Source organism: Marmota flaviventris, chromosome 14 (genome assembly GCF_047511675.1).
Source record: "Marmota flaviventris isolate mMarFla1 chromosome 14, mMarFla1.hap1, whole genome shotgun sequence".
In the NCBI taxonomy this organism is placed as follows: domain Eukaryota; kingdom Metazoa; phylum Chordata; class Mammalia; order Rodentia; family Sciuridae; genus Marmota; species Marmota flaviventris.
The window spans coordinates 6,525,065-6,543,746 of record NC_092511.1 but is presented as its reverse complement, the minus strand read 5'-3'; the positions used below and the strand labels follow the sequence as shown (position 1 = coordinate 6,543,746).

At 46.1% G+C, this 18,682-nt stretch overlaps 1 protein-coding gene and 1 long non-coding RNA gene across 3 annotated transcripts; one reads left to right on the top strand and one right to left on the bottom strand.

Annotated features, from left to right (window-relative positions):
* Nucleotides 1–264: 264 nt before the first annotated feature.
* Rrm2 (ribonucleotide reductase regulatory subunit M2) lies at nt 265–7,030 on the bottom strand. Its single transcript, XM_027937785.2, has 10 exons — nt 6,878–7,030; nt 6,722–6,796; nt 6,247–6,390; nt 5,877–5,993; nt 5,084–5,217; nt 3,482–3,576; nt 3,232–3,365; nt 2,108–2,212; nt 1,912–2,025; nt 265–1,819 (listed from the first exon to the last, which is right to left on the bottom strand). Exons 1-10 carry the CDS (start codon nt 6,974–6,976, stop codon nt 1,667–1,669), a joined length of 1,170 nt encoding a protein of 389 aa, XP_027793586.1. The 5' UTR covers nt 6,977–7,030; the 3' UTR covers nt 265–1,666.
* Nucleotides 7,031–11,568: 4,538 nt separating this feature from the next.
* LOC114094666 (uncharacterized) lies at nt 11,569–16,704 on the top strand. 2 transcript variants are annotated; one of them, XR_003583105.2, is made up of 2 exons: nt 11,569–11,851; nt 16,011–16,704. It is a non-coding gene; the product is annotated as an uncharacterized lncRNA (long non-coding RNA). The 2 variants fall into 2 exon arrangements; XR_003583106.2 differs by having other exon boundaries at nt 16,008–16,704.
* Nucleotides 16,705–18,682: the final 1,978 nt, after the last annotated feature.

Below are 18,682 nucleotides of genomic sequence, written 5' to 3'. Positions count from 1 at the left end.
TAAAATGTAAATTTTGCCAATCAAGGAACTGACATAAGAACAGTTTCATTTCAATCATTTAACACTTGGTGCAGTATTCAGTGTTAGTCAACAATGAAATGCTTCATGCTGAGAGTTTCCCTTTAAACAGATTAGGAAACAATCTGAGTTGAGAGAAATGAATTCCCACATTACTGAGCTGATGGGAGGTAGAATCCTAAAATCACTTCCCAACTTACATCTGGCAATGCAAGGCAAAGGGTTCATTTTAGTGTCACACAAAGGTAAGGACAATATAACCCGAATTTATTAACTTTAAGCAACAATAATTTAAGATACAAGAGTCCCATATTATAGGAATTCAAAGACTATACAATAAAAGGAAACTGACAAATGGTCAGCTAATACACAACCCAATCAGTTAACAAACAGAGCCAAAGATCAATACAAGTCATGCACCATCTTCTGTGTAACACCTTGGGTTTTTTTATTCCAAAGGTAGATTGATCTAAACTGGCTGTTAACTATACCTCTACCTGAAATTACCTGTTAAAGAATTCACCAGGTGATGCTTATATTTAGGCATATGTTAGAATAGTTAGAACAATGTCTTTAAGATAATACTGGGTGATTTTTTTCCCCCCAAAAACAAATAAAACCTAAATAGACATAGAGTAAAACATATTTTCTAATTACAGAGACAAGTAAAAATGATCAAGTCTCAACAGTACCTACTTACAAAGTTAGAAATAAACACAACATCTAGGAGAGCCAATTTCAGTTCTGGTTTCACCACTATTAATAGGAAAGCTGAGACAGGTCACTTTGCCTAAGGATGATCTGAAAAGTCATAATAGCATTTTAAATCCAAAGACCTTTAAGTCTTTTCACACCAAGTAGAAATTGAGGAAAGTACAATCTGAGAAACAATGATACTGTTCCTCACATGTCACTGGGTCACTAGCAGTCACCCAAATCACACCTCAATTCCCAGTGACTTAAGTTAGAAGCTGCTTGCCCTGAAACACATCATTCTTCAGTTGAGCAAGACATGCTGACACCCTACCTGGGGTCCAGAGTAAAATACACAAATCATCTTCTACTGGCACCAGCTGACTATCTACATACACACAGGACTGACTTAAAAATCTATTGAATTCTTCAGTTCATTAAAGAAAACAAAATCTAAATTACATGCTTAGTCAACAGAAGTTTAACTTTAGCTCAGTGAATTTTGAATTGGCCATTAGTGGTAAGTACAACACTTTGCATTTGTTGTAGAAACCAAACAAATCAGGCTTTTCCCTTGAAAATACAATGTTCATTTGTGTGTAAAGTGCCAGTTTTATTTACAAACTAGTTAAGTAAACTTTAAAGTCTTCTTTGTAGCAGTGAGACTGACATCTGAACTGTCTGGTGGTTGGTAAATGTTCAATCCTGCTGGGGCAGGCTTGCTTGAGGGTTCCTCACTTTGAAGCCGGATCGTCATCATTAGTGCTGTGAAGCTGGACAGCCTGCTTGCCAAAGCCAACAAGGATTCTGAGGTAGCTACACGGTTTTTTAGATGCCATTAATGAACATATGGACAATGGTGTAGCTGGTGGATTCATTTTAGCTGATTTGGGGGGATGGCAGGTAAGGGAGTGGGGGGGGAAATCAGCCAAATAAAAGCATATCTTCTGTTCATTTAGAAGTCAGCATCCAAGGTAAAAGAATTATCTGTTGGATTCGACATCACTCCCATCCTCTGATACTCGCCTACTCTCTTCTCAAAGAAGTTAGTCTTCCCTTCTAGTGAAATATTCTCCATAAAGTCAAATGGATTTTCTACTTTGAAAACCTGAAAAAGTTCATATCAAGACATAAGTACCAAAAAAAAAAAAAAAAGACCCTAAGTACAAAACTCCAATTTCAAAACAAACAATGCTTTACCTTGTTAAAGCCCAGCTCCAGCATAAGCCTATCTGCCACAAATTCAATGTACTGCTTCATCAAAGTGCAATTCATCCCAATTAGCTTCACAGGCAAGGCTTCTGTGAGGAACTCCTAGAGACCAAAAACAATTTGAGTATCCCGAGGCATGAAGATATCCTCAAGCAAGCACCAGTGACCCTCACCTAGCACCCACCTGTTCTATCCTGACAGCATTGATGATTATTTCTTTTACTCTCTGCTCTGATGGTTTGTGCAGCAGGTGTTTGAACATCAGGCAGGCAAAGTCACAGTGTAAACCCTAGAAGAAAGTTGAAAGTTCGAAATCATGATAAAGTCAGAATTCTATTGTTAACATGGAATATGAATTGCTTCATTCCTTACTATATCCTCATACAACTTGCCTGGCCACACTGAGACTGTGGACTGTCAAGGGGACGACGAATGACTGTCCACTCTGCTGATGTCAATGAGGCAGACCTCAGCCCCACCCAAGGCTCTCAAAGCTGCCCCCTAGGTAACAGGCCAGGCCTTTTCCTCACTGCCCTGTGGCGTCCAAAAAGGAGTGAAACTTTGCACAAGTATTCTTTTCACAGCCATGGGCTCTATAATTTTGCCTCCATCCCCAGAGGGACAGGGCAGTTAGCTTTTAGATGCTCAAGAACTAAGGATGCAATTTCAAGTGAAACAAATCTGCAAATCTGAGTGCATTAAACCCAATAAGCTCCAGTTTATCTTCCTACAAGGGAAGATCAGCTGTTCGATCTGCCCATTGGGCTCCAGAAATGGGAGGGTTCATGCTCCTTGCCCTTCTGATGCGATTTAAACCAGATAGTCTGGGCATCTTCACCTTCCTTCCCTCAGTTTAATCCAAGTGCCTATAAAGGCAAGCTGGAACCAAGTGGATTACTTCATCAGGAAGCTTACCAAACTTTGAAATATAGTAGGCTCCATGAACCCAACTACCATGTACACTATAATGCACCAATAAAAGAAAAAGAAAAAAAAAATACATACACGTACAGAATCACAGAATACCAAACAAAATAAATACTCCCCAAAATCCCATCAAGTACTCTTAGTTTTGTGCTCTTATACATATAATAGGTATGTGCATAGGAATGTATTATACTGAAGATGAGTAAAATATGGAGTACTCAAAGCACTTCATTCTTTTCCGAGTATGTATGCAGCTGAACTCTTAAATGTGGAGGCGATGCCATTTGATAACCTGGGACCTGACCTTCAGTGAACACAAGGGTGGGCCTAAGAGTGGCAGATATTTGGGGTGCCACTTTAGCCAGTTTGATTCAGACTCACCTCGTCTCTGCTAATAAGTTCATTGGAAAATGTGAGGCCAGGCATCAGTCCTCGTTTCTTGAGCCAGAATATCGATGCAAAAGAACCAGAAAAGAAGATTCCCTCCACAGCAGCAAAGGCTACAACACGCTCTCCTGTGGAAGAGTCAATATCAAAATGTTCTTTGCGAGCAACTGTTGGTATTCACAGGAGGCCAACAGCCGGGTTAAAAGAAAAGCTCAGGTTTAACTAGGACCAAGGGCTTCCTTACCATAGGTAGCCTCTTTGTCCCCAATCCAACGCAAGGCCCAATCGGCTTTCTTCTTCACACAAGGCATTGTTTCAATGGCATTGAAGAGAAATTCCCTGTAGGTATAGTAATACATCATGAGCAATGATGGTGAAGAACTGACCCCAAACTTCTAAACAAGAGCACCGGGTTAAAGGTCAAATGTAAGGGTTTACCAATTCTCTCCCCCAAAGGAAGGACTTCCTTTTTACTGGTCAGCTTTTCCCTCCAGACTTAAAAAAAAACTCAACAATCATTTGACTTATGTTACACACATATTTAGGTATTCTTTAGTTCATATTGAGCTCCAACATCTACTTACACTAAAACTCAGTCCATTATACCAGGATTATCTATTTTTACAGTGCTGGGGATTGAACCCAGGCCCTCATGTGGTATAAGCAATCTGAGTTCTACTCCCAGTCCTTTCACAGATTTTACTGAAGATGCCCAGGATGGCCTAGAACTTTCAATCCACCGGCTTCAGCCTTCTGCATAGCTGGAATTCCAGGCATTCACCACTAGACCTGGCTCTCCAGAACTTATGGGCTTCATCATTTCAAATCAACAGCCCCTACCTTCCTTAAATTTAAAGAACCATAAAATCTTAACTGCTATGCTGACTACTATCCCACTAAATGGACAGTCCTATCAAAGACCACACTGGGTACATTAGCTGGGCCAATTGCCAACTATATAATTAAACCAAGAAGGTATCCTTACCACCACTCTCTGCCTCCCATTTATTCTGGGGTCCACTTGGGAGTACAGTGACATCCCTGCCCCTCCTTCCCAGATGACCTTGTTATCTGAGGCCAGTCATCAGCACCAAGCCAGCTTCATTCTCCTTGCATCTCAATGTCCACTTCCACTCAAAACCTCAGCCCGCCTCTCTCTTGCTTTTGAGGATTAACCACCAGACCTCCCTGACCATACTTACCCCTTTGGGTAACTTACCCAATCATGGCCCTGTTGTTACCTTTCCTATTTCTATCTATAAACATATCCAAATCTCTTTACTCCCAAAGAGTTTCTTCAAACAACCCATTGCTGATGTCCTCTTCTTTTCGATCTCCAAAACATAAATGGACCTTAAGCTACCTTTATTTTTCTACGATCCCCTAATACAAACTAATTTCAGCCCAACTGTCCTCCCTGTGCCTAAATTAATCTTATGGCTCAATGCTGTCTACATTATATGTCTAGATATTAATTTTCTGTACTATATTACAAACTTCCTAAGAGGTAAGTAATCTTTATCCTCCCTCATCACCCTGTCCCAACCCTATAATAAATTTGCCAAACCTCAATGTTAGTTTTTCACTCAACCTCTAAGGATGTTTTTCAAAAGAAAACATTAGATTTTTACATAGTGTACTTCCAACTCTAAAAAAGAAGGACCCTCAAAACATTAATTGGCTAATTAAGTGAATTTAGGCCCCTTATTCAGAGCAAACATGACCATGGGTGCTAGAAGTTTATGACAATCTGCTTAGTCATTCTAGAAACATTTTTATCCCTTTGAAAAAACTTGAAGTTATTAAGGGAATCCAAAACATCCTGGCATACCATTTGAATACCCACCTTTCTTTGGGGTCTTTAATGTAAGTGTCAATAAGGAGACTATACATTTCAGAATGTATGTTTTCCATGGCAATTTGGAAGCCATAGAAACAGCGTGCTTCTGTAATTTGAACTTCTTGGCTAAATCGCTCCACCTAGTGGTAAAACACATCAAAAGTTTGAGGAAAAAAGTTGGCGGGAAGTCAGTCAATGGATACTAGCAGCATCAGTCAATTCTTTGTATCTTTAAAAGGTTTGCTTCTTTCAAATTGTCACAATTCTGTGATAAGCAAAACATTTTATATGGTATGCTCAATTTGTAGACCAAGAAAGGAAACAGATAACTCCTATTTTATAGGATTTCTATGAACAGTAATTATTGATTCATTCCTTACTAAATCATTTCAAGAAAGACTGATGCAGGGAACAATGGCACATGCCTATAATCTCAGCAGCGAAGAAAACTGAGGCAAGAGAATCACAAGTTCAAAGCCAGCCTCAGCAATTTAATAGAGGCGCCAACTCAAAAAAAAAAAAAAAGATCTATGCAACCCAAATGTTAAAACAGCAAGCCTCAAAAAGGAGAGAACAAATGTGGCATCTACAGGGAATACATGTATTACTGCCACTTATAATGGAAGGGGGGGGATACCATAAACTGCAAAGTGTTGCAAAACAGGAAATGCCATGTAATATAAGTTCTAGCTTGTACATGCACATACGCTCACTGTATGGAAAAAAAAAAAAAAAAAGATGAGAAAAGCACACTAGTTCTAACTTAAATCTTTAAAAGTGAAGACTTTTTCACACTCACCAAATTCTCATTTACTATGCCATCACTTGCTGCAAAGAAAGCCAGAACGTGGGATATAAAATATCGTTCCTCAGGCTTCAGGGATTCCCAGTGCTGAATGTCCTTGGAAAGATCCACCTGACATTTGGAAGTTCACAACAGTTAGTATTAAGGAAAAGATTCAAGTGTGCAAGAGCTCACAAATACATACTTTAAATTTCTTTTAAGTCCACTACACCATTTGATCACTAAACTCTTCACGTCCGGATTCCCTTTGCCAGTGAGTGCATCTAGCATCCTCAGTGGAATGTAGTGCATGTCAAACCAGTTATAAGTGCCCTGTAGGGGTCTTTTAGGGTCAAAGCAGTGGCCAGTTCCTGAATGTGATTACCTCCTCGGCTGTCCAAAAGGAAGCCTCAGCTTTCTTATACATCTGCCAGATATCATGGTATTCGATAGGAAAGATGACAAAGCGGCGGGGGTTCTCTCTCAGTAGTGGTTCATCCTCCACGCTGGGGGCAGGTACTTTAGTTTTCTGTTGGGAAAAATTGGTAAAAAAAAAAAAAAAAAAGTGTTGAGCGGACCACATGAAATTGCCATTTCCTCTGGTCAAATTATCGGGAATTTCATGTGGCTCAATGCATAACCATTAGCTGTCACTTTGCTTTCCATTTGCACAGGAGGACCACAGGACCCATGGGGGCACTTTGGCGGGAAAGGGCCGCGGGGAGGGGAGCAGGCTCCACAGCTGAGGAGACAATGCTGCTTTGGCGCCAAGCGCGGGCTCCTGGGGACGCCCCCTGTCGGCGGCGCCACTGGCCCCGGGAGAGCTCGGACCCTTCTCGCACCCCACGCCGGCCACTCACCGGCTCCTCGGGATCCTGGAAGATCCTCCTCGCGGTCTTGCTGGCCAGGACGCGGGTCGCGTTGAGGGCCGGGGGCTGCGGGGAGACGCACGTGAGAGACGGCGGGAGCCCCCAACCCTCCCCGCCAGCCGCCGACCGGCTCTGGCGGGCACTCACTGTGTTCTCCTTGTCGGCCAGGCTGAGCCTCTTCAGCGGCGAGAGCTGCAGCTGCTGCTGGTCTGCGATGGTGGCGAGTGGGGTGCGGACTGAGAGCATGGTGGTGGCGGTGGCAGACGTGGAGACGGTAGTGACCGAAGTGGCTAAGCAGGACCCCGAACACTAGCGGCGCTGCCAGCCCTCGCTCTTTAAATCCCCCGCCGGACTGCGCGCGCAGGGGGCAGGGCCGGGATCTGGGCTCTTCCCATTGGAAGAACCCGGCCCCGCCCCGCCCCCGCGGCGCGCGGGAGATTCAAGCGCCGAGCGGGAGTGCTCACCTCGCCCCGAGCTCTGCACCGCCGGCCGGGCGGGGACGCCGGGGCCCTTCCCTCGCGAGCTGCTAGCACAAAGACCGCAGCCCGGGGCGTGTCGGCGGCCGTGGCGCGCGCGGGCTCTTGCTGGACCGGAACCGTTTGGGATTGCGAGAGGCGTCGCGATTGGAGCCCGCCAGGAGCACGAGGGGACTACCACCCCGCAGCCCCACCTCTCAGCAAACGTCTCCGAACCTGCCTGCCGCGGGCTCAGGGCTTTGCAAAGGAGGTCGGTGCACACACGCCTGAAAAATGCTCCCGGCTGCGGCAGAAGCGTGGCCACGACCATTTAGACTTGAGTCTCTGGGGTGGGGGTGCGAAGGTGCTGGGATCCGACAAATGATCTGGGGTTCGGCGATGATCCGGCAGCCTAACAGCCGCTGAACCCCGCAGTTCCAGTTGGCGTGACCTGATTTCTTAAGGACTCGCTGTCCGCATTGGTAAATGGGATTAATAAAGTGAGAATGGTGCTAAATGAGATCCTTCCTGTAAAATGGGCAGTCCTTTGTACACCTTCAAACTAACCAAATAACTAAATGACAGAGCGAGGCTCTTGGTGCAGTCCCCTTTCCTTTCTCCAGTCAGACCACTGTCCCCTGAGTCGCACTTCTTTAAAAACTACAAACTGGGCAAAAATTCCAGAAAGTTCAGAGAATGATTAAAGAACTAGAAATTCAATTATGACTCACTAGGCATCACATAGGCCGAAGAGAGTTTGAAAACTCCCGCGGGTGAGGGTGGAGGCAGGAACTCACTAACAGTTTTAATTTGCTACTTGGCTTTCTGATTTGCCAGAGATGTTTTGCCCTCCAAAGGGCAAAAATGCCTGAAATAAGTGAAGAAAAAGAAACGTTAACACCCAGGAAAGAAATAATTAACCTAAGAAAGCTCCAGAAACTGCAAACAACCTTGGAAAAGGGAGGGGTAGGGAAGATAGTATACAGACTTGTGGTCAAGGTTCTCTCGCCTTAGAGACCAGTGAAAATCATTTCTCTTACAAAAAAGAACTAAAATCCAGCAACGTTTGCTTAAACCACATTGTCAACTTCACACGTACATACTTCAGCATCCAGCTCCAGAAAATGGATGTTTTTATTGATAAAGCCATCTAACAAAATCATCAATAAGTGTTTGGGATCGTTTAATACTAATTCGCATTCCAGTTTCCTGTAATCAATATTCGAAGTGCTGCGTTTGGTTGCTCTCTTGGACACCATGAGTTTTACTTGCTCCCGATGTCCACACCACGACTGACCGGCAGTCAGAAACGATGGCTCCGTTTGTGGTTTGTTTACCGAGTACCCAGCACCTATCTTCGTGGGAAACTTGGAACCCGGGGAAGGTCGCCATCCGCTCCTCCCCTCCCCCAACCTCGGGTCTTCGGGCGTGCCTCCCCTCCCCCTAGGTCGGCCACCCCTGCTCCTCTAGGAGACGTGGCGCTGCCGGGGTCCAAACCCGGAGAGGCCCTGGCTGCCCGCCCCCGCAGGAGTGGACGCCCACCCCAGGATGCCGGCTGCTTCCCGGTGCCCGGATCTGTCCCGAGTTTCTCCAATTCGCTTTCGGCGCCGGTTTTGACATCTTCTCCACGATTGGTCCGGGGAGGTCAGGCTCCGCCCTCGACTCCCGAGAGGCTCCACTTAATCGCCATTAGGGCCCCGCCCACCCTCGGACCCCGCCCTCCCGCTGCCCGCGCTCAGTGAGCACACCCCAGCCTAAGCGCATTTGCTCCCTCGCCTTGAGTTAATTAGCAAGATTTCCTTTTTTTTTTTTCTTTGTTTTTTTGTACGGAGGCTTGAATCCCTGGGACGCTCAACCACCGAGCCACATCTCCAGCCCTTTTTGTTTTTTATTTTGAGACCAGGTCTCACTAAATTGCGGAGGCTGGCCTTGAACTTGTGATCCTTCCTGAACTTTTGTGATCCTGGGATTTTAGGCATGCGCCACTGCGCCGGCTAATTAACAGGATTTATTTTCTTTTTTTTTTTTAATTGATTTTATAGGTAACAGGATTTCTAAGCAGCTGCTCCATGAGAAACCCAGGCAGCCGGGGTCAGGTGCTTTTCCCAAAGCCTCCCTGCACTCTGGCCAGACGCTGCTGAGGGTTGTCCTCATGATCACAATAGCACCCAAACCCCTGGCAGCTGGGTCGGGTGATGTACATTTTTGATCCAGACAACAGGGAGGTGGGTATTTTTAGACCTGTTTTATAGGTAGGAGACCAAGGCCTGAGAGGGAACTGGCCCAGGTCCCACAGCTCCTGGATCCTCATAGCTAGAATGTGTTTCCTGCCTTTTTATTAGAAATGTTTTCAAAATGGAAGTCTCCAATGTGCACCCAGTACCTAGGGTTCAAAGTCTGTTCCCGTTTTGCAATATTTGCTCTATTCTCTGTGGGCATGTGGGCTTATGCATTTTTTTAGATCACTTGAGCTGGCTGACTCTTGTAATCTAAACTATTCTGGAGGCTGAGGCAGGAAGATTACACATTTGATGCAGCCTGAGCACTGAGTGACACCATGTCTCAAAATAAAATAAAAGGGCATGGAGATGTAACTCAGAGATAGAGGGCCCCTGGTTTCAACCTCCAATATTGTGGCATGGGGGTGAGGGAGAAACTTGCAGATACAATGACCCTTTACCCTCTTAATATTACAATAGGTAATTTCCAAAAATAAGAACATTAGTATCACCATGGTATATATTTACACTTAAGAAAACTAACCATTCTCTAACATCAGCTAGTAGTCAGTTGTGAAAGAAATGTAAAAGTTGTCAAAATCAAAATGGAGATGTTGCCTCTGTCAACCCTAACAAAAATAAATAAATAAAGCTGAGAAGTTAGAAAGAACGGGTTCTTACTAATGATTGCCTTATACTATCACAAAATACTCTGCCAGAAACACCAGCTTGCATAGAGCAGCCACAACCTCATACAAAATGTACTTCTATAATGCGTCTATCCAGCAACTGTGCTCAACCTTGGACTGAGGCCATTCTTACCATTAATCTTTGTGGCCAAGAGTCTGTTTCAACATAACTGAAATAGTCCTTATTTTTTCTTGCCTTAACCCCTGAATGTGCCCATAACATATTATGCACAAATGTCGCCTCTGCAGCGCCCTACCATTTATGTTGCAATGCTCTTCCCAAGTAAATATTATTCCTTGGAAGATCTCTGTGTAATTGTTTTTTTCTAAATTTAGAACACCATGGTCCATAGTCAAATGTGTCCATGTGTCCAGTTGTTTAAAACAGTTTTATAGTTTTGCAGGTTGTGTTTGTTTTTATTTATTTATTTTGTAGTTGTAGATGGACAGGATGCCTTTATCTTATTTGTTTATTTTTATGTGGTGCTAAGAATTGAACCCAGTGCCTCGCACATGCTAGGCAAGCGCTCTGCCACTGTTACAGCCCCAGCCCCCTCGGGTTGTGTTTTGATCTCAGTATCCAATGTTACCTACATGCATTGCATTTGGTTATGTCCTTGTGTGCACACCACATCCAGGGCCTGGACATGCAAGTATTCTACCAGTGAGCTACATTCCCAGCCTAGCAGCTATGTCTTTTTTTAATTGGAAAAACTCCACATTTTCTCCCATTACATTGACATTCAAAGTCTGAGACAGTTTTCTTATAGAATGTGTCACATTCTATATTTGCCAGATTCTTTTTCTTTTTTCTTTTTTTTTTTTTTTTTTTTGTTTGTTTGTTGTTTTTTAAATACCAGTGATTGAACTCAGGGACACTTGACCACTCAGCCACATCCCCAGCCCTATTTTGTATTTTATTTAGAGGCAGGGTCTCACTGAGTTGCTTAGCACCTTGCTTTTTGCTGAGGCTGGTTTCAAACTCAGGATCCTCCTGTCTCAGCCTCCCAAACTGCTGGGATTACAGGCGTAGCTCCACCGTGCCCAGCAGATTATTTCTTCATGAGTTTATTCACCGGTTTCTGTTGTTGCTGATGTACCTTCATTTATTTTTATTTATTTATTTATATGTGGTGCTGAGGATTGAACCCAGGGCCTCACATACGCCAGGCAAGTGCTCTACTGCTGAGTTACAACTGCAGACCATATTCACTGGTTTTTCTAATCAATTATTAACAGTAAACTGGCAGTTCTAAAGGGTTTATTAGATTTAGGTTAAAAGCTATTAGCAAGAAGACCTCATAGGTGATGATATAACCGGGACTGGAAACCAGGACTGACTCCAAATTCTGGGTGTTTTCAATCACCCAGCCCTACACCACTTTGGAGATAATATTTTGCTAACCTTAGATTATTCTCTTGGACGCTTTTAAGCATCTGGTTTTGCTGACAAGGGAAGTCTTGGCTCCATGGTAACCAGCTTGCAAGATGGCCTCAATGATCCTGTGTGTATTCACACCCAGATGTAGTCCCCCTCGCGCTGCGTCAGGGCTGGTGTGTAGGACACTGGAGCTGACAGTATGTGAGCTGTGTGGCTTCCTAGGCTAGGCCATAAGGGATTGCCCCTGCCTCCCCGGAAGGTCCCTCTCGGGGAAGGCAGCCAGCGCATCCGGAGGACACACAGCAGCCATGTGGAGAGGCTGGGTGATGAGAGCTGAGTCTCCCACTGAATGCCAGCACCACTCAAGAGCCAAACAGGTAAGAACTCTGGAAGTACTCCTCCGGCCCATCAAACCATCCATCGGTGCTAGGCCTCACAAAAGACCCCACCCCAAGACCACCCACCCAAGCCATTCCAGAATTCCTGAGCTCAAAAGCTCTGCAAGAGCCAGCCCCAGTGGCTCATACCTGTGACCCATCAAGTGAGGAGGCTGAGGCAGCCAGTCAAAAGTTCAAGACCAGCCTCAGCAACTTAGTGAGACCTTGTCTCAAAATCAAAATAAAAAGGGCTGGGTATGTAGCTCAGTGGTAAGCTCAGAGCCCCTGGGTTCTAACCCCAGTATTCCCCAAAAAAGACTCTTGAGTTTTTTTTGTTTGTTTATTTTTTATTTTACTGTGGTAAAAACTTACCCTTGTCACCATTTGAAGTGTACAACTCAGTGTCACTAAGTATAATCACAGTGTTGTGGGACTGTCACCACCACCCCTCTCCAGAACCTTTTCTTCATCCCACGCTGTGCCCATTAAAGGTGGGCTTCCTCCCCCCAGCCTCTCATAGCCACTTTTTTTTTTTAATGCTGAAAAAAAAGGGGTCTATTTAGAATTAGACAGTTGGACTCTATTTAGATGATCCTAATTTTGTTGGCAACGCCCAAAGCCTCCTAATCAGGAACCTGTCCAATGTATGCCCTCTTCTCTCCACCAGGCCTGGTCAGGGCATTACCCTTGGCCACATCGTGTCATAGCTTCTTTACCACTTGTTTGACCTGGTGTTTGTTGGCCTTGACACCCACCGTGAGCACAGGTGTGGTGGCTCGTCTTCTTCAGGGCCCATTCAGCAGTCAGGGGGACTGAAGGTAGCTTAGTGGTCAAGCTTCTTTCTCTTGGGGGTGCTCTAACGAGGATATTTGGGCTGCCTGCCTCCGGAGCCACAGTGTCTTGGGTTGTGGGAAGGTCGGTGACACGCAGATCTTTATGGCTGTGACACCCTTCGACACTGCCTTCTTTGCCTTCAAAGCTTTTGCTTTGGCTTCAGTTTGGGGAGGGGCAGGAGCTTCCTTCTAAGCTTTCAACGCTATCTTTGTGAAAAGACTCATAATCACTCCTTTACTTCTGTTTTGGTACATTTATCTGTTCTAGGTGCCTCATCTAGGTGAAATCTGTCCTTTTTACAAAAATATTCTCATTGTAGATGGACACAACATCTTTATTTTTATTTGTTTATTTTTATGTGGTGCTGAGGATCGAACCCAGGTCTTCATGCAGGTGAGGCAAGCGCTCTACCACTGAGCTACAACCCCAGCCTCTACATATCTGTCCTTTGGCCTGTTTCACGTAGCACAGTGTCTTCAAGGTCCAGCCATGCTGTAGCATGTGTTGACTTTCATTGCTTTTTACAGCTGAATAATACTCCATTTTATGAATACTCTCCCCTTTATTTATGAGGCCAACCCTACTTAGAACTGTAAGCTACCTCGCCCTTTGCAGCTCCTGGGTCTGTCTTTCTGTCTGAGCTTGACCTTGCCCCCTTCAGGAAAGTGAGTAGGAAGGCAAGAAGACAGAACACTTCAACCCCAGCCTGGCTTGTTAACCTTGGAATTCTGAGATCCAGCTAGACGGCTGAAAGGGGGATTGGATCAGCCTCCCTCTGCCCTTCTCTGTCTTCCACCCAGAACACTTCCCAAGGACCTCCCTCCACAGGCCTCCCCTCCTTGCCCCCACCCCCCCACCCCCTCCTCATCTTCCTCTCCCCCGGCAGGGCCTTTGCTTGTGCCCCCAGCAGCCCTGCTCTGGTCTCACTGCCCACCTTTATCCCTTCCAGACCACTCTGAAGGACAGGATTTCTCAGGGGTTGACTTGAAACCAAAAGTAAAGTAAAGAATAGAAGACAGGTATTTTTCAGGCTCACAGTTAATTTCCTAACTCCCCGGCCCCACTTCCTGTTGGCAGGTCACTGCCTGGCTTCTTCCTGAATAGCCTCCTCCCCATAGGCAGGCCACACAGTCTCCTTTGTTGGTACAGGAGGTATGTGCAGGGGGGGTGGGTAGTGGGCAAAAAGCCCGCTTCAAAGTGGTCCTGACTTGGCAGACCTGGAGCAGCCTGTGCAAACTAGTTGACACACAGGGTGCGAATCACACCACTGGGGGGGTGGGGGGAACCACAGCCTCCCTGGCCACCATGCGCTCAGCTACATAGTAACTAGACCAGAAGACCTCCTGGGAGTGTCACTGCTTTTAGGGCCCTGGGGAAGGTAGGGACCACCCTGGAGTTCAGCATGAATTCCGGGTCACGCCTTATTTATCAGATGCCACATCACTTGATGTTACTGAGACTGGCCATGATGAGCCTTGCGGGTTGTCCAAGTTTTAGAGGGCGGGGTAGTTGAAGTGCATCTGGAAGTTCTCTCCTTTGTCTCCTGGCTTGCCTTCTGAGACCCGCCTCTGTCTTGGAGTAGAAAACTTCAGGCACAAGTGGATTTTGTTTCCCGCTTCAGTTCACTTCCAGGTCCCCCTTCCGCCCCAGCCCTGGGGAGTCATTATTCCAGCTCCTTCTGTCCCGGCTCTTCTCTGTCACCTTCCTGTGCCCATAACAGTATCCCTCAGTGCAGAGAAGTAAAGCCAAGGCCACATGTGCACCAAGCCAGAGGGCCCCTGCTTCTCCTGCCTTCTTCACAGAGGGCAAAGCCAAGACAATGAAGGTCGAGGGCCTCAGTCCCACCCAGCACAGGCCTCACCCCAGCCAGAGGCCTCCTGCCGTGAAGCTTCAGTCCCACGAGCCACCTGTGCCAGCCTTTCCTTAGACTGACAGCGAGTAGCACCTGTGACACCAGGTCTCCCCGGACACGCAGGCTGTGGGAATTGTCCCTGGGCTGTGCGCCTTGACCACTGTCCATACTCCTTCTGCCACAAGTGTGCTGCAGGTGACCTCGCTGTGATGCCATCTGTCCACACAGTCCTACTGGCTGCTAGAGGCAGGCGGCTCAAGTGGGCAGAAGTGAGCACAGATCGGGTGGATTAAGTGAATGAGGGGAGAGTATCGGAGCCCACACCTGGACTGTGGGCCCCTACTGCACCCAGAGAACTTGCCCAAACTGCCCTTGTCGCCCGGATTCAAGCATGACGATCCTAGCCCTTTGGGGCTGCCATAATAAGATAGCAGACTGGGTGGCTTAAAAATGACAGAAACTTAATTCTGGAGGCTAGAAATCTGAGATCAGGGTGTTGCCATGGCAGGGTGCTGGTGAGGGCTCTCTGCCAATTGCCGACTGCCGACTTCTAGTTGTACCTTTATGTGGCAGAGGAGAGCTGGCTCTCTGGTCTCTTCTTACAAGGGCACTAGCCCTGTCCATGAAAGTTCTACCCTCACAACTTAATTACCTTCCAAAAGCCCTACTTCCAAAACACCCTGACATTGGGATCAGGGTTTCAACATATGAATTTGGGGGGGACACAGACTTTCAGTCCATTGTCACAATTTCAGCTCAAAAGAGTGGCAGAGCTTGGGTCAAAAGCCTGGACATCTCCTATTTCATGAACAGGAGGACTTCTTTGAAATTCACTGTTTCTTTGTTCCAAGGGTATTAACATTTACTAAAAAGAGCATCTTTTCTTGGATTAAATATTAGCTATTCTAAAACTTTGTTTTACAGTAGAATGACTCAAACAAAGCTTTCCTATGTTCAGGTATGAGTACACAACCAGTGTAACTCCATGTCATGTTGAACCACAAGAATGGGAAGCTATACTCCCTGTATGTAAATATGTCAGAATACATTCTACTGTCATGTTTAACTAAAAAGAACAAATAAAATTTTTTAAAATAAAAATTAATTTTTAAAATATTGACAGCAAATTACATTCATAATTATTCTGTCCTCAGACATAGATCTGGGTCATCAGGACAATTAGTGCCACATCCAGAAATCTAGGGAACAGCCACCTGCTTGCCCCAGGCCCCTGAAGTTATAACTTTGTAGTCAGTTTGCATGACCCACACAGTCAGTCACCTTGAAGTGGACAGGAAGTGGTTAGTCAGGATGCCCATGGACAGCCAGACAGTGCTGTTTGACATAGTTGTTTTGCACAAGGGACCAGGTTCCTCCTTCCCCGGGAGGGAGTTGTGGTGAGTGGCTCCAGGATGCGTAGAACAGCAGCTCTCGGCCGTGTCTCCCCCTGAGTCTCTCTATCTTGTAAAGCAGCAGTTTGCCGTGAGCTAGTCCATTGTGAGGAGCAGTGCCAAGGACCTTGTGTGCAAGTGAGCAACCACCATCCGCCTGGCACAGCCAGGAGGCTCACAGTGACAAAGAACTGATGTGTACACCTTCTCAAACCAACCCAGGACACCTGGACACCTCCCAGATCACATCAGGAGCCCCAGGCAAGGAGCTCACAGCCTCACCAGATGACACCCCCTCACCTCAGACCCATAAAAGGAGGAGCCCCCCCAAGACTGGACACTGTAGCATGCTGACCCAGTCACCTGGCCACTTCTTGATACTTGCCCAGGAAAATCATAGCAACAAACCTCTGCCCCCAGCTTCAGCTCAGCATGATTTCCCTGCCTGCGACCATGATGCCCAGCCCACTCCAGGCTCACATCTCAAGCTGACGCTCTGAAATTGCCGTCCATCCTGACCCTAGGATCAGTTCTGTACTCTGACACCCTGCACCCTGGATTGCTCGCTTATCTGGCCACCAGCCTCAACTTGCCTTCATACCTATCTGCTCCGGGCCTCTGCTTTCATCTCAGCCTCCTGAGCCCCAGTGGCTGCCTACGCCCTCCCTTAGTCATCCTGTGACCCACACTATTCAGTGAATTGCAGCCGCTGAGAGTGGTGCAGCTTATAAAGTTATGGTTATTCAGTAAACTCTGACATTGTGGAAAGACACAAATGTGTGTGGACTGTTAATGGCAGCATCACTCACTCAATAGGAAGATACACGTTAAGCCCAGATCCCAGCCAATTATGGCAAAAGCCATAATTCCAGAATGTTCCTATTGGAGATGTCAGCCATTGAGGAGCCATTTCCAGGGTGCCCTGAGAATCAAGCAGGCAGCTCGGTGCAGAGCATTTCAGATGGATGGTTTTCTTTGTGCTCAAACAATCCCTGAAAGGGGGTTGAAGCGTGATGTGTCCCTTTACACGGGTTTGAACTGACATTTACACTTCTTCATTGTAAGTGCAGTAGTTGTGCAACCAAATGTGGTGGGTTCACCTCTTGGTGTGTGCAAAGCAAATAATCACAACCAGAAGATAAAGAATGAAGAAACGCTTGTTGCTCCCAGCAAGTAGGGAGAGCACGGGAAGATTTTGCAAGCAGCTTCTTCCCCAGCAAAGACACATCCACACAGGAAACACTGATCACCATCATCTCACATAAGGTGGCACATTCCTGAGCATGCTCAGTTCCAGGGCATGCTGCATAAAAGGGTGACCAGGAATGCCTGTGGGAGGAGAATTTAGCATTATAATGAGAAAAGTTCATTCTAGATCACCTAAAAAGAATGAATTTGGGGAATTTCAGCTGGTTCCTTTTGAGTTTCTCCAAAGGGCCTGATCTGAAACAAACAAAACCAACTTCAAGGCTACATTGATGGTCCTTTAAAGAGCCCGCAGCCTCCTCCACCCCCAAGCACCTCCCTAGAAGTTGTGGGAATTTCATTTCCATCAGTTTGCAAATAGTGGCCTGAAAAAACCACAACTGGTGCTTCTAACTCTTGGCATCTAGAACCTATAGACTTCAGTGTGTTTCTAACACGGATTTGAAAATTTGGGTTGATTCCTTCTAATCTCCAGGTGTTGGCAGGACTGTAATCTGATTTGTTTTTGTTTGTTTTAAGTGGTTTATTTTGGTTGGTAGCAGCTACTGAAGGAAATGCAAGGAGAGATGAGAGAGATATGGCCCTCCACCTGGAATGTGCCCCCAGCCCCTACTTCAAAGAAGGCTCACCTTCTCCCTCAGGGAGAAGCAGCTGCTGCCAGAGGGACACTCTGCCTGGACCAAAGCCCTTCCAGGTTGTGGGAGTGAAATGGAGATCCACACAGAACGCTTAGGAGGGCTCTAGAACTTTGGAAGCACTAGATGACTAGTAGTTGCCGTCATTGTGGTTTAACAATCCCCTGTGACAAACGCTCACATCGTCTCCAGTTTTCCCTGTTATAAGCAAAGCTAGGTGCAACCCCTTGTGTTTCTCCCATAGAGTCACAGTCCAAGGGGTACACATTCGAGACTCAGCTTGGTGCTGCCAAGTGGCCGGTCAGACTGGCGGCCAGTCACCCTCCAGCCAGTGGAGGATGGGGCGCCCTTTTCCTTTTCCTGGCTATCAATCTCCTGGAGGTGGAAACTAACATTTCCTTATTGTCTTACTGTGAATTTTTTAAAATAAATTTTTAAATTTTTTTTTTTAAAGAAAGAAAAATTACACTGAACCAGTGAACGTTAAAGTTCATGCCAGGTGCTGGCATGGGCACATGGTGCCCACGTGGAATCCCAGTGGCTGGGGAGTCTGAGGCAGGTATCACAGGAAGCCAGTCTCAGCAATTTAGTGAGGCCTTAAGCAACCTTGTGAGACCCTGTCTCAAAATAAAACGTTTTTATAAAAGGGGGGTGGACTGGGGACGTGGCTCCATGGTTAAGTGCCCGAGTTCAAACCCCAATACAAAAAAAAAGCCACCCTGGGGTAACTTAGGAAGACTGGTGAAGGTCCCTTGCAGCCTGGTGGTAAAGCGCCCCTAGGTTCAGTATCCAGTACCAAAAAATAGAAATAAAGTTCTTTGTGTCTTAACCACATTTCTGTTCCCCCATGCACCCCTGACAACCCCACTTTTTCTAGAGGCAATACTACCATAAATTTGGCCCATAGTGTTCC

What these genes read in the sequence shown, in the direction of transcription:
- Rrm2 (XM_027937785.2), bottom strand. Translation starts at nt 6,976, where the DNA reads ATGCTCTCAGTCCGCACCCCACTCGCCACCATCGCAGACCAGCAGCAG. An exon ending in ATTAAAGACCCCAAAGAAAG is followed by an intron (nt 3,577 to 5,083) that starts GTGGGTATTCAA and finishes CTATACCTACAG; the next exon opens with GGAATTTCTCTTCAATGCCA. An exon ending in TGGAGCTGGGCTTTAACAAG is followed by an intron (nt 1,820 to 1,911) that starts GTAAAGCATTGT and finishes GAACTTTTTCAG; the next exon opens with GTTTTCAAAGTAGAAAATCC.